At 38.7% G+C, this 12,574-nt stretch overlaps 1 protein-coding gene across 1 annotated transcript; it reads right to left on the bottom strand.

Annotated features, from left to right (window-relative positions):
- Window positions 1-238: 238 nt before the first annotated feature.
- On the bottom strand, window positions 239-12,060 carry ZNF830 (zinc finger protein 830). Its single transcript, XM_075142340.1, has 10 exons — window positions 11,889-12,060; window positions 11,649-11,748; window positions 10,432-10,552; window positions 9,835-9,868; window positions 8,244-8,455; window positions 7,809-7,899; window positions 7,075-7,138; window positions 4,237-4,317; window positions 2,810-2,886; window positions 239-912 (listed from the first exon to the last, which is right to left on the bottom strand). The coding sequence occupies exons 1-10, from the start codon at window positions 12,008-12,010 to the stop codon at window positions 729-731; spliced, it is 1,086 nt and encodes a 361-aa protein (XP_074998441.1). The 5' UTR covers window positions 12,011-12,060; the 3' UTR covers window positions 239-728.
- Between the last annotated feature and the right edge of the window lie 514 nt (window positions 12,061-12,574).

Below are 12,574 nucleotides of genomic sequence, written 5' to 3'. Positions count from 1 at the left end.
CTCTGGCATTTTGTCACACTTTCATTTAGTTATGCAAATATGTAACCATTGTGTTTTCATCCCTCTGGTTCAAGAAATGCAAGGTATGCTACACTACGGCTGCACTAAGCACAACAAGATACTATAAAGAAAAATATTCAGCACTGCCTATGGCACATCACAGAGCATACACTGTGGAGAAGCTGTAGCTCAGCATTTCTGAGCTTGGCCCTTACATACACAGAGAAACTGTAACAGATCCTGAAAAAAATGTACACATTTTATTGGGAGCTGGGGCAATGGACGGAAGAGCACTTGTAGATTTTAAGATAATATAAATGCATAATATTTTCCTTTCCCTAACCTCCCAATCTGGGAAAACTCCATACACTATCACTTTTGCTAGTCCTTTACTTCTATACACTATAATCCAAGTCTCAAAATTACCAGATATATCTAATGCTTCCAAAACCTTAGAGATTCTTCAGTCACTTATTAATCCCATTAAAATACCTCTGGTAGGAAATCAGTAATTTTAGTAGGAAAGGTACATTCAATATTGTAAAACATTTGCAATATACAGTTTTTACAGCAAGTAATACACCATTGTAGATCTACAAAGAGTATTTAATACACTTGGCTCTTTATCTCATGATCCTCTTTAAATAAATATTTAATGAAAGCGTCTCACTTCTAACAATGGAAGTAACATCACAGATAAAGAGAATATCAACCATGTTGCAGAAATGCTACAACAAAGCCCCTTTCACCCGCCAGTCTTGAGACAGCAAATCCTGCAATTCTTCTTCATCTTCACTACCGATAGCCTCATCCTCTTTCTCTTGAGTTGCTCTTAATCTCATGGCTTCCTTTAACTTCTCCTTCATCAGATCCTGGCGGTTACGCAAAAGCTCAACACGGCGATAACATTCACTGTTGAAAAGGAAACCACCTATTAATACTTGTGGCCTTTCCACATTAATTGGATTTTCTACAGTGCTGGATTTTGCTTCTCCAACTTTGGATAAAAACGCTCCACAGTTTCCCAACAATTAAAAAATAAGCTTTCGATATGCTAGTGCACCTTCTCTGTATTGATCAAGTGGAAACAGACCAGAGGAGAGGTGTGGTCCATTCTCTAGCAATGAGATCTAATCCAAATACTTAACAATATAATTTTTAAAAAAGCACAGAACCAATATCCACTTCCACACAAGAAGAGACACCATTCTGTGCTCCACTTACGGTTTTCATATACGGTAGAAAGGTGAGATATCAATTGGCTATCAATTTTGATAACTTAATGGTGGCATCTCTGAAAATAAAAAAGCAGCACAAGTGTTCAGATCCTTTATCTGCTTACTGTGTGCTATAACAGAACATTTTAAGTAACCACAATCCACGAGTTTCAGTTTTCCATTTACTTAAAAAGTTCTGTCCTTAAAATATGTTGTATAACAATTATTCTAGCCATTTTAACAGGCTATTTTGTTAAAAATGCCAAGTAGTATCAGCCTGATTTAAACACATCTTTGCTTCTTTCATTCCTATTTGCTAGGAAGAGTCAACAAGGAAAGATTATTATCTGGATCCTGTTTCCCCTTGTCTATCTGCAATACGGTTACTTACAAACAGTCACAGCTGAAGATTTGAAGGCTAAGGAAAACATGAATGTCACTGGAATTAATGTGATTTTGAATTTAATTCTAAATAGCCTGCATTTAAATGCACTCAGAAGACAAAGTTACAAAAACAGTCTTTAAAAATCTATTTGGAACTTTTATTTTGGGAAAAATAATTATGGTAACAAACTTGAAATTCTCTACAAATCTCTGAATTTGGTTCGACGTGCTATAGCATCCTAAGCTACTGGTAAAAATGAATGCTCAAAGACAGCCAGGTTTAGCTCAAGCCCTCTCCAAAATTACGTGAACATTGTTAAAAGACATCCTTGTACTACCAAAGCTCAGTTTGAACCCAACGCTATTGTTATTATATGCTGATTATCTGTAGCATGTAAATCTGGCCACATGGCTTAAGTGTTGCTTTAATTTTTAGTGTCTTCTTTTTGTTGCAAGGTTCATTAAAATCAGAATTCATCTTTTTCTTTTCAATAGCTAGCATTGCCATAATCACTGTTAATCAATGTGTTCAGCTACATGATAATGGTAACAAACTGTTCCACTGAGCTGTATTCCAGGTTATTTAAGAGTTTAAACTAATGCTTATCCAACCGCCACACCTACCATTTCAACAAAACAAAACAAAAAGCCCCACTTCATGTAATGAAGTGCATCATTCAACAAAACCTTTAAGTAAACTTTTATTAGAAACAAGGAGAGTTAGTCACAGAATAGGGCATTTTCAGTACAGCAATTGGATGATCAAAACACAAATCTCGTTATCAAAATTTTAACTGCAGTGCAGAGTATCAGACCTTGTTTTTTAAAAATGTTCACATAAATTCTACATCAATCAGAATTCAGAGAAATACAATTTAAGACATTTGATGGGAGGGAGGGGGACAGCTTGTTCAAAGAATTTCTCTTCTATTGCTTTATTTTGCCCATGACTGCTTGCTGTATTTTCAGTGATTCTAGTGCATTCTATCTTTGCAAATAATTACATAACTTTGCACCAAAATTCATGTTTTTATTAGGTTTCATTCTGCAATTTGAGGGAGTCTGTCTTTCTCCTTCAAGTATTTAAGCGATTAATGAAAGGCAGTACCACAAAAGATTAAAATTAAAAATGTTTTTATCACTCTAGTCAAATAGTGATCCATTACTGCTGGAGAACAGAAAGTTTGAGGAAAAATTGATCTACTTACATCTGCTCGTCAATTTCTCCAATCTGACGGTCTAGTCGCCCCTCCTCATCCTCTTCTGCCACTATTGCTTCTGAAATCTAAACCAGAAAAGCGCTAAGAAAATTCACCTTCACCTTGAATTCCACTGTTGTTCCTTTTTGATGTCTGTGTCTTCCCCTCCTCCCCTCTACCTCAAGTCAATGTCAATCTCCTACACATATACTCCCACCTTCACAAGAGACTCTGGAGGCAAATACAGAAAAAAAATGATCTGGTTTAATTTGAAATAGAAATGTTTTTTCTTAAAACTAAAAGTTAAAAGTAGTTTGGCTGCTTTGGGGTTAACCTTTCGAATTTTTCAGTACACTACTATTTGAAACTGAGCATAAGCAAACTACACTCACCCAAAGTCTGAGGCTGAAATAGGAGCTATATCCCAATGCTTGGGACTTAATTACACAAGCTTATTGAAAGTATTGGTTAAATATTCCCACTAGATCCCGAAGTGTTTCTAACCTGTTATTTTTTTCAGCATATACTTTCTCAAATCTGAATGTCTGGGAGATGCTATGCAATCAATGGTCCACGCATAACTGAGAAGATTCCTTCTAAGCTGAAGAATTATCTGAATGGCTAATGCTAGCAAAATGTATCCACCACTGCTTTTGTATGAACATTCGCTCTGTTTATAGTGCTGACCACTTTAAAATGAGCAATGATTAATTTTTTTGCACCACTTTTCTTAGCAGTAGACATATGAGCAATTATTTACAATTAAAATTAAAAAACTAGCAAATGCTCTAGGGGAAGATTGAGAACACCAGGTATCTTTAGTGACAGTTTTATGTTGTACAAAAGGGCAGATAAGAACCTGTACCGAGGCGGCTTTCCATGCAATGCTAAACAGTAAAAAATGGAAGTAGAGAAAAATTGGGGCCAACATATGTCTCTCACACACAAAATCTTTTGTCACTTTCCCAAATTTTGGGGTTCCTTTCCAGTACATTTAAATTAACCATAAAACCCAGGTTATCTACACTTTATAGATCCTTTATGAAAAAGACAAACAGGTGGTGTTTTGTTCTGTTTTTTTCAAGGTTAAAATATGAATATATCTCATCTAAAGAAGAGCCCACAATTATGTCCTGTCTGGATACAGGACACTGATCTGAGGTATATGCTATCTTACTTAAATACAATTTAACAAATGTAACTAGATATATATAGATGACTGGATCCTCATCAAAAGTTTTCTCAACTTAATTTCCCTTAAGTGGAAAATAGAAGTAACCCTTTGCTCATTTATAAAGTGCATTTAACCACACACTGCATTGCAACAAACAACTGACAAATGCAGATGTCGGTCATTCTGCAGAGCTGCATGAAACTGTTGTTTTCCTTACTGTGTATAGTATTTAGAACCAATAAAAATAGATTCCATTACTTACTGTGTTGACCTGTCGCATTGCCTTTTGAAATTCATCCCATTCTTTGTCCATCTGATCCTTTGGAGCATCAACTTTCCGCACCTAAGGAACATGAAAAAACAGGCTTATTAACAATTTATGTCTAGTGACTCTTTGGGGCACTGTAAAACACCTGGAGAACGAGGACAAATTATGCTGTGTTCTCAGAAAAGTCTGGTCAACATACTTCAGTTTAAGTAATGTATATGAACAAAAGAGTGCAGCTGCACAATGGTTTTGGAGTAAAAAATCTGACTCTACTCCTGGATTAAAACAACATCCTTGACTGTAGCATTAAAGAACAATTAAGAACACATGGTGTGGAATGTTTGGATTAGAAAAAACTGACCAAGTCTGTTAATTTGATGGTCTGTAATTTCACTATGTCAGGTGATAACTTTTAAATTCTTCTGTAAGCTGCCTGTTCAATCATATACAGTAGCTATCTCACAAGCCAAAAAAGCAGAGAATTATTTGCCTTTGGCATAACATAAAATATCAAATGATTCAGTCACTAGTCTGACTGGTATTAGATAGTCTCACTATATTTCAAATCTAGTCCAATTTTGTTGGCTAACAAAAGAAATAGTACAGCTACATACCGATTTTAACGACGTGCAAACCTTTTTCTTATGTGGTAGACAGCATTAATTACTAAGACAAGACGACTGAAAAAGTAGTAGCTGTAAAAATGCGTTTAAGATCTACAACTAAGGTAATCAAAACCAGACTGTGCTTTTAATACAAGCAAATAAACAAGGTAATCTACCTGTGTAACCAAAACTTCCACAATTCAAGACTGGAAGATGCGGCATATAACATATGCTAGATGACAGATTATGCCTGGCTCTGGACCGGGTGGAAATTATATAGCTAGAAGAACTAAGCAGTTTGAACAGAATAATTCATGACACCATCTTTTCGCATTAGTTTTATTTTTCCTTTATTCATTCCTCTCTTTTGGTAACACATCAGTCATCATCACGGTAAAGATAACAGTTTGGTACGTTTTGTTCCTGAACGATTATACAAAATCCAGTAGTATGAATTAAGTTCATAAAATAAATTAGAAGCTTCCAAGCAAACTACGTACTGGGAAGTAATAGTCGTCATTTCATTTTCTGTTCTGTGATTATTTCTATCATATGTGTATGTACTGTGTTATTATGCATTGTGGTTGTCTTTTGTAATTCATAATTATTTGTATTTCTTACAATAAATTTAAACACTAAAGATACTATTTTTCCTTGAAATATTTATCTAATCCAGAATTTATATGCTTTATAAATTCCTGATGTAAAGAACTAACATTTTTCAAGCCCACAATCTCCCTTCCAAAAAGCTGTTAATTCTGAAAATTATTATTTTGTGTATGATTCCAACTCAGAATCACTGCAGCCATCACAACATAAGCGATGTCACAAACATTTTCCTTCCCCTGCATATTAGCTAAACTTAGAAAGGGCTGACTAAAAAGAAGAGCACCTGCAAGCAACTAGAGGAAGAGTTTATTGGAACATGTATGCATTTGTAAATTTTATCAGCTCAGGCAATGACCAGAACAAAGATCACTAACCAGTGTCCTCACAGATATAAGCAGATTCTCCTTTGCCTGCTAGATATTCCCACTTTCTACAAGCTTCCCAACTCATGGTGGAACCAAGTATTTGAAAAGTGTAACATACCAATTAGTCATATGCGGGGAAAAAAAAAAAGTGCATCTTTTTCAGCTACATAATTCAATATTCAGAATGTCATTACTTAAAACCATTCACATATGCCAATATGTGGGCATGAGTGGTGCCAAAAGAATCTTGCCAGAGCAAATAAGAGACACCTAAGCTTTTAATTGTGAAAGTGGAACTAACTGAACATAAAGAAGCATTATTTGGAAGGTCTCCAAATCAGAAGTCATGGCTCCACCTCACAATGTAATTTAAATACACCAGCAGCCTTCCACAGTGTGAAAAATAGGGAAATGTACTCGAGGAAAAGAAAAAAGACTTTGAGCCTACAACACTATTATTTCGATAAAGCAATCAGGAAAATCATCAAATCTGTGGTAAATTTTACCAAAAAAAAAAAAAAAAAAGCAGCAGCTTTGTATTTCAAATACCAGTGTTTACTTTGGTCATCATTTGGTACTGTGCAAGTTGAAGGAAGTATGAATGATTTTGATCAAAATTCCAAGATTTTTAGTTGTGATTTTTTTTGAGAAATACATTGAATGTGCACACCTTTCTTTTCTTTTCCAAGCATCAAAAAAATCCACAGCCATAAAAGACAAGGGGGTTGAAAACCAAGATCACTGTTGTAGCATGCCAGTACTAGAGATTACAGTGTATGCCATAATTTACCTATTTTCATTCTAATAGGATGCATAGTATCAGTTGCATACTAACTCCTAACACTTTTCAACAGGATCTCTCAGAGGAGACAACTATTTTTGTATCCTCAATTCAGAGGCAGAACTGGATGTACAAATTCAGTGAAATGTTTTTCCCAGGATGACTCAAAGAAATAAAAGAATTGTTCAAATCCCAGTCCAGCATTTTAGCCAACAAATAACACTTCTTTAGTTTTCTTTAAGAGCCACAAAGGAACCACAATCAAAAATACACTCTGATAGATGATTTAACAAGCTCTTCCTGCCCTCCTCTGCCCCTTTTCATGTCTTCTAATTAATACAAACCAAAATAGTTCAGTCATTTTCTTATATTCTGGTATGACTAATTACCTGGAAAAGCATCTTCACTACTCAGAAAATTATTACAACTGGCAGAAATAAATCCAGCAGCATAAAATAAGCAGATTACTTACTTTTGCATCCACTTCAGGATCATCAAAGAAACCTTCTGGCAAAGCTTCAGCAGTGTTTTCTTTCCTGAAATATTTGATTACTATTATCCCAAGCTAACACTTTACAACCTGCTTTATTGTAGAGTTAAGAATAGTCAAGAATAAAATCCATAATCTTTTTATAAAAGGACCTAGAAATGAAGCAAGTTTTTTTATGCCCCAAGTTTAACCTACAACCATCAAAACTTGTTTCTTCAGTTTGGTTGTATCTAACTTACAAGGAACTGCACAGGCTTAAACCTCACTGTCAAAACAAGAGCTTCGGCTTCTTAAACTATTCTTTCCAGTGTGCTGAGCACCCAAACATTTTAGCAGCACAGTCTCTACTTTTGAAAGCCTAAACCACTGTCTAAAAAAGTGCCCAAGTGAGCTGAACCATTACTACAGAACAGGCAAATGGTTTTCTTTAAACAGTTAAAAGCAGTGGTTGACACTAAGCTTCAAAAGTACCCTTGTTAAAACTCGCAAATAGAGATGTCTAACAGACACTGTATGGCATTGCTCCATCTCTTATCCTGCCCTCAGGGTGTGAAATACCTGTCTGAAGTAATGCTAGATACCGACGTACATATAAACTATTCCGACTAAAAGTTAACAATATGACAGATTTCTAAGTCAACACAGTCTGTATTTCCTGGAAGGATAACGTTTATTTACGATTCCCAAATTTATCAATATTTGGTTTGACTGCTTACCTTTCCACTATCTTCTCTTGTATCTCTGCTTTCTGTATGGATCCTGAATGGGAAACTATAGGAGCAGCTGTAGTTTGGCTGTCAAAGAAGTCTAGAAGAAAGACAGAAGCCTATGAACAAAAAGAACTGTTCAAGCTTCTTTATAAAGTTCTGACTGGAGAGGAATTTTAATTAATACCTTACTGAATTAAGGGAAGAACAGCCAGACATTATTTCACCTGGCAGCCTCAAACAGTTAGAACATAAAATCAATAAGCATGTTGAGAAAACACCACACAATAACAAGCTAGCAAACAATCTCCTTTCTCTACTTCCAGTATAACACACCTTAACCAGCTAATAGCAATAATTAGAAAAATAAATGAAAACCCTTCCATCATCAGTTAAAACACAGCTTCTCCTTACTGAATCACTTACTATTTCAGTCATCATTACCTGCAGGCAGAGAATTAGCTATTACTTCTTGAGTTGGAGGTGGAATTTCAGTTTTATGCATAACACAAGATTTGTTTGATTGATCTTGTTCCTCCTCTTCATCATCATCATCATCACCGTAATTTCCTGACAATAAACTGGGACCTGAACCCTTTGACAGCTGTTCGTTTGCACTATCTTGCTTTGTTTCATCAAAAAAATCTGCTGGTAGCCTAGTAAAGAACACACAACATTACTATTTCAAACCTCACAAAAATCAGTTGCAGTCTAGCATTCGGAGCCTATTCAATCTGTGAGCAATACAATCTTTTAGATATTGCACAATACCCTAAACGGCGCAGCGACTGATGTAACCATTGTCTGAAGGCAGCACATACTTGTTGCTTTCTTTTGAAGTTCCCCAGGAATGCTCAGGTTAATTCTGAAAATACATTTCAGTTCCATTTTTGTGTTTGAATATTCAATACTGAATATCAGAAACATTAATAAAAACATCCTATAACAAAGTGCATTTGGAGGAATGGCAGCTTAGGTAACTCTATTTCCACATTCAAAGTTATTTGCATCTGTATACCTGCTGTGAACGCATTAAATACAAAATTTGTAGTTCAAAAGTCATATTAGTGTCATGTAAACCTTGATAAACTTCATGTATAAACACAACTACTTATTTTGGGTATCTACTGAGGCTCAGAACTGCAGCTTAGAAGGGCCACACAGGCTTAGCAATGAGAAAACCCAGATTTGCTTAGAATAGCTGCAGGCCTCCAAGCCAAACATTTTTCCAGGTTATATTTTAAAATAATCATATCGATCAGTTTAATAATGAATAAACCTCTCAACTGTTAATTTTGCGCACACACGCAAAATTTCCACGAGGTAAGTGTCGTCTAGAGTCAGGATAACAGGACGTAACATCTATGCAAGATAATCATAATTTATCCTGTGAAGAAGTGTACAGGAGACCTGCAGGCCTTGTGTGACATCTACCAAACCCACAAAGATGAACAAATATCATCAGCAATCTTTAGTGCCAGTAAGATGCTTAACCCAATCCCTTGAAGTCAAATAACACTCCTATATTTGCGAGAGTTCAACTGCAAGATATGCATTTACATGAACTTAAGTGACAAAAACATCTTAACAAAGATCTGTTGATGACATTTGTTAGTAGTTTTTGTAAAGAGTTATCATTTAAATGTACATTTAAAATTTGTCTTAATTTCAGACTACCATTTCTTCTGCAGTATGCTAGCACTGACGATTAAAGTGCATGCCATGATCTAGTTATTGTCATTCTAGCAAACTGCGTAATACCACCACATATTAATCCTTAAAAGTGACAGTAAAATAATTCCTGTGTTGTCACAGACTCTAGAGTTAGTACCATGATCTTCTCATCTGCACTGAGGAAGATGATGCCATGTTCAGGAATATACACCCACATTAGAAAATGAGCAGATGCTCAGAGTGATCTGCTGATTCTCTGAATCTTTACCTTTGGCTAGGAAGGAGAGATGAGGAAAAACAGGGTGAGAATGTAACAGTAGGTACAGTTACAAAAAACCCACATGTAATAAGGTCTACTTACCCAGAGGAAGACGTATGTGGCTTTTCGTCTGTACCTGTATAACAGCCAAGAGTCACTTCTTACAACCCATACTTTTAAAAGAAATATCCCTCAAATAAAGTCTTACTACAGCAGTAAGTTCACAAATGCACTTTCATGTATTTCATATATTTACATGTTCAGCAGCACCAACAGGAAAAAAATTAACTATCTTTCTTTTAGCATGAACTTTCACACATGATTTGTGGTAATCAGTGGCTTGATCCCACTGAAAAGGAAAGGAATAACACCACTTCCGAGGAAGTGCTTCCACTGTTTAACTTCTACTGTTTCTAGTTCTGTTTTGACCAAGCCCACAGCCCCATGACCTAATTGAATCCAATAACCCAGAAGAAAACTAGGTAAACTACCAAAAGCGCAGTTTTCTCCTGATCGGTGAACTCACAGAGAAAGAGCAAGACAGACTTTCTCCCTTTTCAACAGCAACAGGCTGACATTAACTCAATAGTCTTGTGCATTCACACTCATTTCCACGAGGAAAAAAACAAACCAAAACCATTCAAGACGTAAAATGGCTAGATTCTGGCAAGAGCTTGATAAATATTTTTCTCTCCTTACCTTTTACTCTCTTTAACTCTGTATTTTCTGTGTCAACAGTTTTTCTCTTGACAGGATGAGATGATGTGCTAGCAGCGGAACCAGTTGCTGTCTGCTTTGTGCCTTTTAATTCTGCAACTCTCTGTAAAGAAGTACAAAATTCAGGAGGCTTTCCTAGCAGGAACTTCTGGATTGCCGCTTGAAATACAGCTTTTTTAGAATACTTTATTAAAATGAGATAATACCTTTCTATAACAAGATCACTGAGATAGACATCATGGATACAGAAACCAAGACTAATGTTTCTGTCAGCCTCTTGAATGACATGACGTGGGGGCAGAGGAATTGACACTTGCACAAGGGAGGAAAGTGGGAAAGACTAAGATCAGTGACATTTACAGCAGTAAAACACCGGAGGAAAAAGCAGGAAGGCTGGTCTCATCTGGAATGTTAAGTGTTTTAAAATTAAAACACAGCAGTAGTATTAAACACAGTCACTGTGCCTTGCCACAATGATCTACCCAGAATGCAGGCAATGAACTAGGAACCCCTCAGTTCTTTTGGTCTTTTCCTCAGTACTTGCAAAATGAAATGCAACCTCTCAGTTTCCGCTAAGCAGCAGCGGAACTTAAAAGGATAAAAAAATCACTTAAGGTTGCATCCAAGTTACAAGCTCCCTGAAATGGTTTTACAAAAGCTTCATCTTTACTGCTAAACTATAAAAAAACCACCATGTTTTCTTAGTGACGCGTAAGCTGTCACGTGATAATATACAGGTAACAAAGCAAACCCAAGGAGGGTTTCCAAGTCCAACTATGGAAAGCTGCAGACAAGTGACAGTTAAAAGCGGTCGCTGACGTGAGAAGAGCTTCATCGTAAGAGTACGTCCCTTGAAAGACGCGGGACGATTCTCTCGAGTGCTGGCCTTTCAATGGGTACGTAGGTTTTAAGAAAACAAAACAAGACAAAACAATCAGGCCTGTTTTTACACCACTCTCTGCTGGCAGATACTCAGCTGTTACCTATCGGCCTACCCCTCACAAGGCAGCAAACCCCGAGCCTCCCCCGTCCTTCGCCTCCTCCCGGGGTGCCCAATTACTTCTCCACAACAAAAACCCGGCCAGCACCGAGCTGAAACCCGCACCCACCGGCCAGCCGCGACCACCGGAGCACCGGCACCAACCCCGCACCCCACCGCCTCCCCCGCCAGCCAGGGCGGGAGGCCGGCGGCCGCTCACCTCACGGTGCTGCTTGCCCAGGGCGTGGGTCTGCCACAGCAGCTCGCTCTTCACGGGCGCGTTGCACAGCGAGCAGCTCAGGTGTCCCAGGCTGTTGTACGTGGCGGCCGCCGTTAAGGGAAGCAGGGCGCTGCGGCGCGGACCCCCGCCTCTCACCGCCCCGCAACGGCCGCCCCCTCCCCCCCACCCCGCCGGGCCAGCCCCCGAGGCGAGGGCTAGGGAGCCCGGTGCCGAGGATATTTGGCGAAGGGCGAGTCGATCCGCTTCTTTCCCGCGTTCTGCCGCTGCTTCTCCCGCATGAGGCGCCGCAGCTCCTCCTGCCGCACCTGCTTCCGCCCCGCGCCCACCCCGGCCGCCGCCATCTTCTCCCGGCGAGCCGAGCGCAGGGGCGGGGCCGGCCGCCAGAGCGAGGCTACGGTTGGGCGGGGATGAGAGCGAGCCCCGCAAGCCCCGCCCTCAGCCTAGGGCGGGAGAGAAGGCGCCGGGGGCGGGACTTCGCCTGGGGGCGGGGCCAGAGGGGCCGGGCCCGCCCCCGGCCCGCAGAGGAGGGCAGGAGGAGGAGGAGGAGCAGAAATAAAATCACCTCAACAGTGGAGCAGAATTAAATTCTCCGGCTTTATCAGGTTTTTCAGTAGTTAAGCCTTTGGAGCACCATCAAAACTAGAGAGGCACTGTAATCCAGTCGTAGGCCACGTCTCCAAATAAATTCCCTAAGAAGTGCCCCCAAACCCACCCAAAATAAGTAAAAAATAATAAAACCCCCCAGTACATCCCATACACCCGGATCCAGAAACCCCCAGTGTGCAACACACTGTGAAAGGCGCTGTTAAAAAAAAAAACAAAAAAACAAACACATCTTTTCTTTATGCCTCAGCTTTTTGCCAGTCACGGTAACATTTCAGGCTGGGATGGGCTGCACCCTGTCG

The sequence above is a fragment of the Calonectris borealis genome, chromosome 2 (assembly GCF_964195595.1).
Source record: "Calonectris borealis chromosome 2, bCalBor7.hap1.2, whole genome shotgun sequence".
In the NCBI taxonomy this organism is placed as follows: Eukaryota; Metazoa; Chordata; class Aves; order Procellariiformes; family Procellariidae; genus Calonectris; species Calonectris borealis.
The sequence above is the reverse complement of the archived record's forward strand: the minus strand, read 5'-3'. Positions and strand labels throughout refer to the sequence as shown.

Excerpts from the sequence above, each read along its gene's own strand:
- ZNF830 (XM_075142340.1), bottom strand. The coding sequence starts at position 12,010 with ATGGCGGCGGCCGGGGTGGGCGCGGGGCGGAAGCAGGTGCGGCAGGAG. Across the intron at positions 7,139-7,808 it reads CAAGAGAAGATAGTGGAAAG|GAAAGAAAACACTGCTGAAG; the intron begins GTAAGCAGTCAA and ends CAAATATTTCAG. Across the intron at positions 4,318-7,074 it reads ATCCTGAAGTGGATGCAAAA|GTGCGGAAAGTTGATGCTCC; the intron begins GTAAGTAATCTG and ends CATGTTCCTTAG.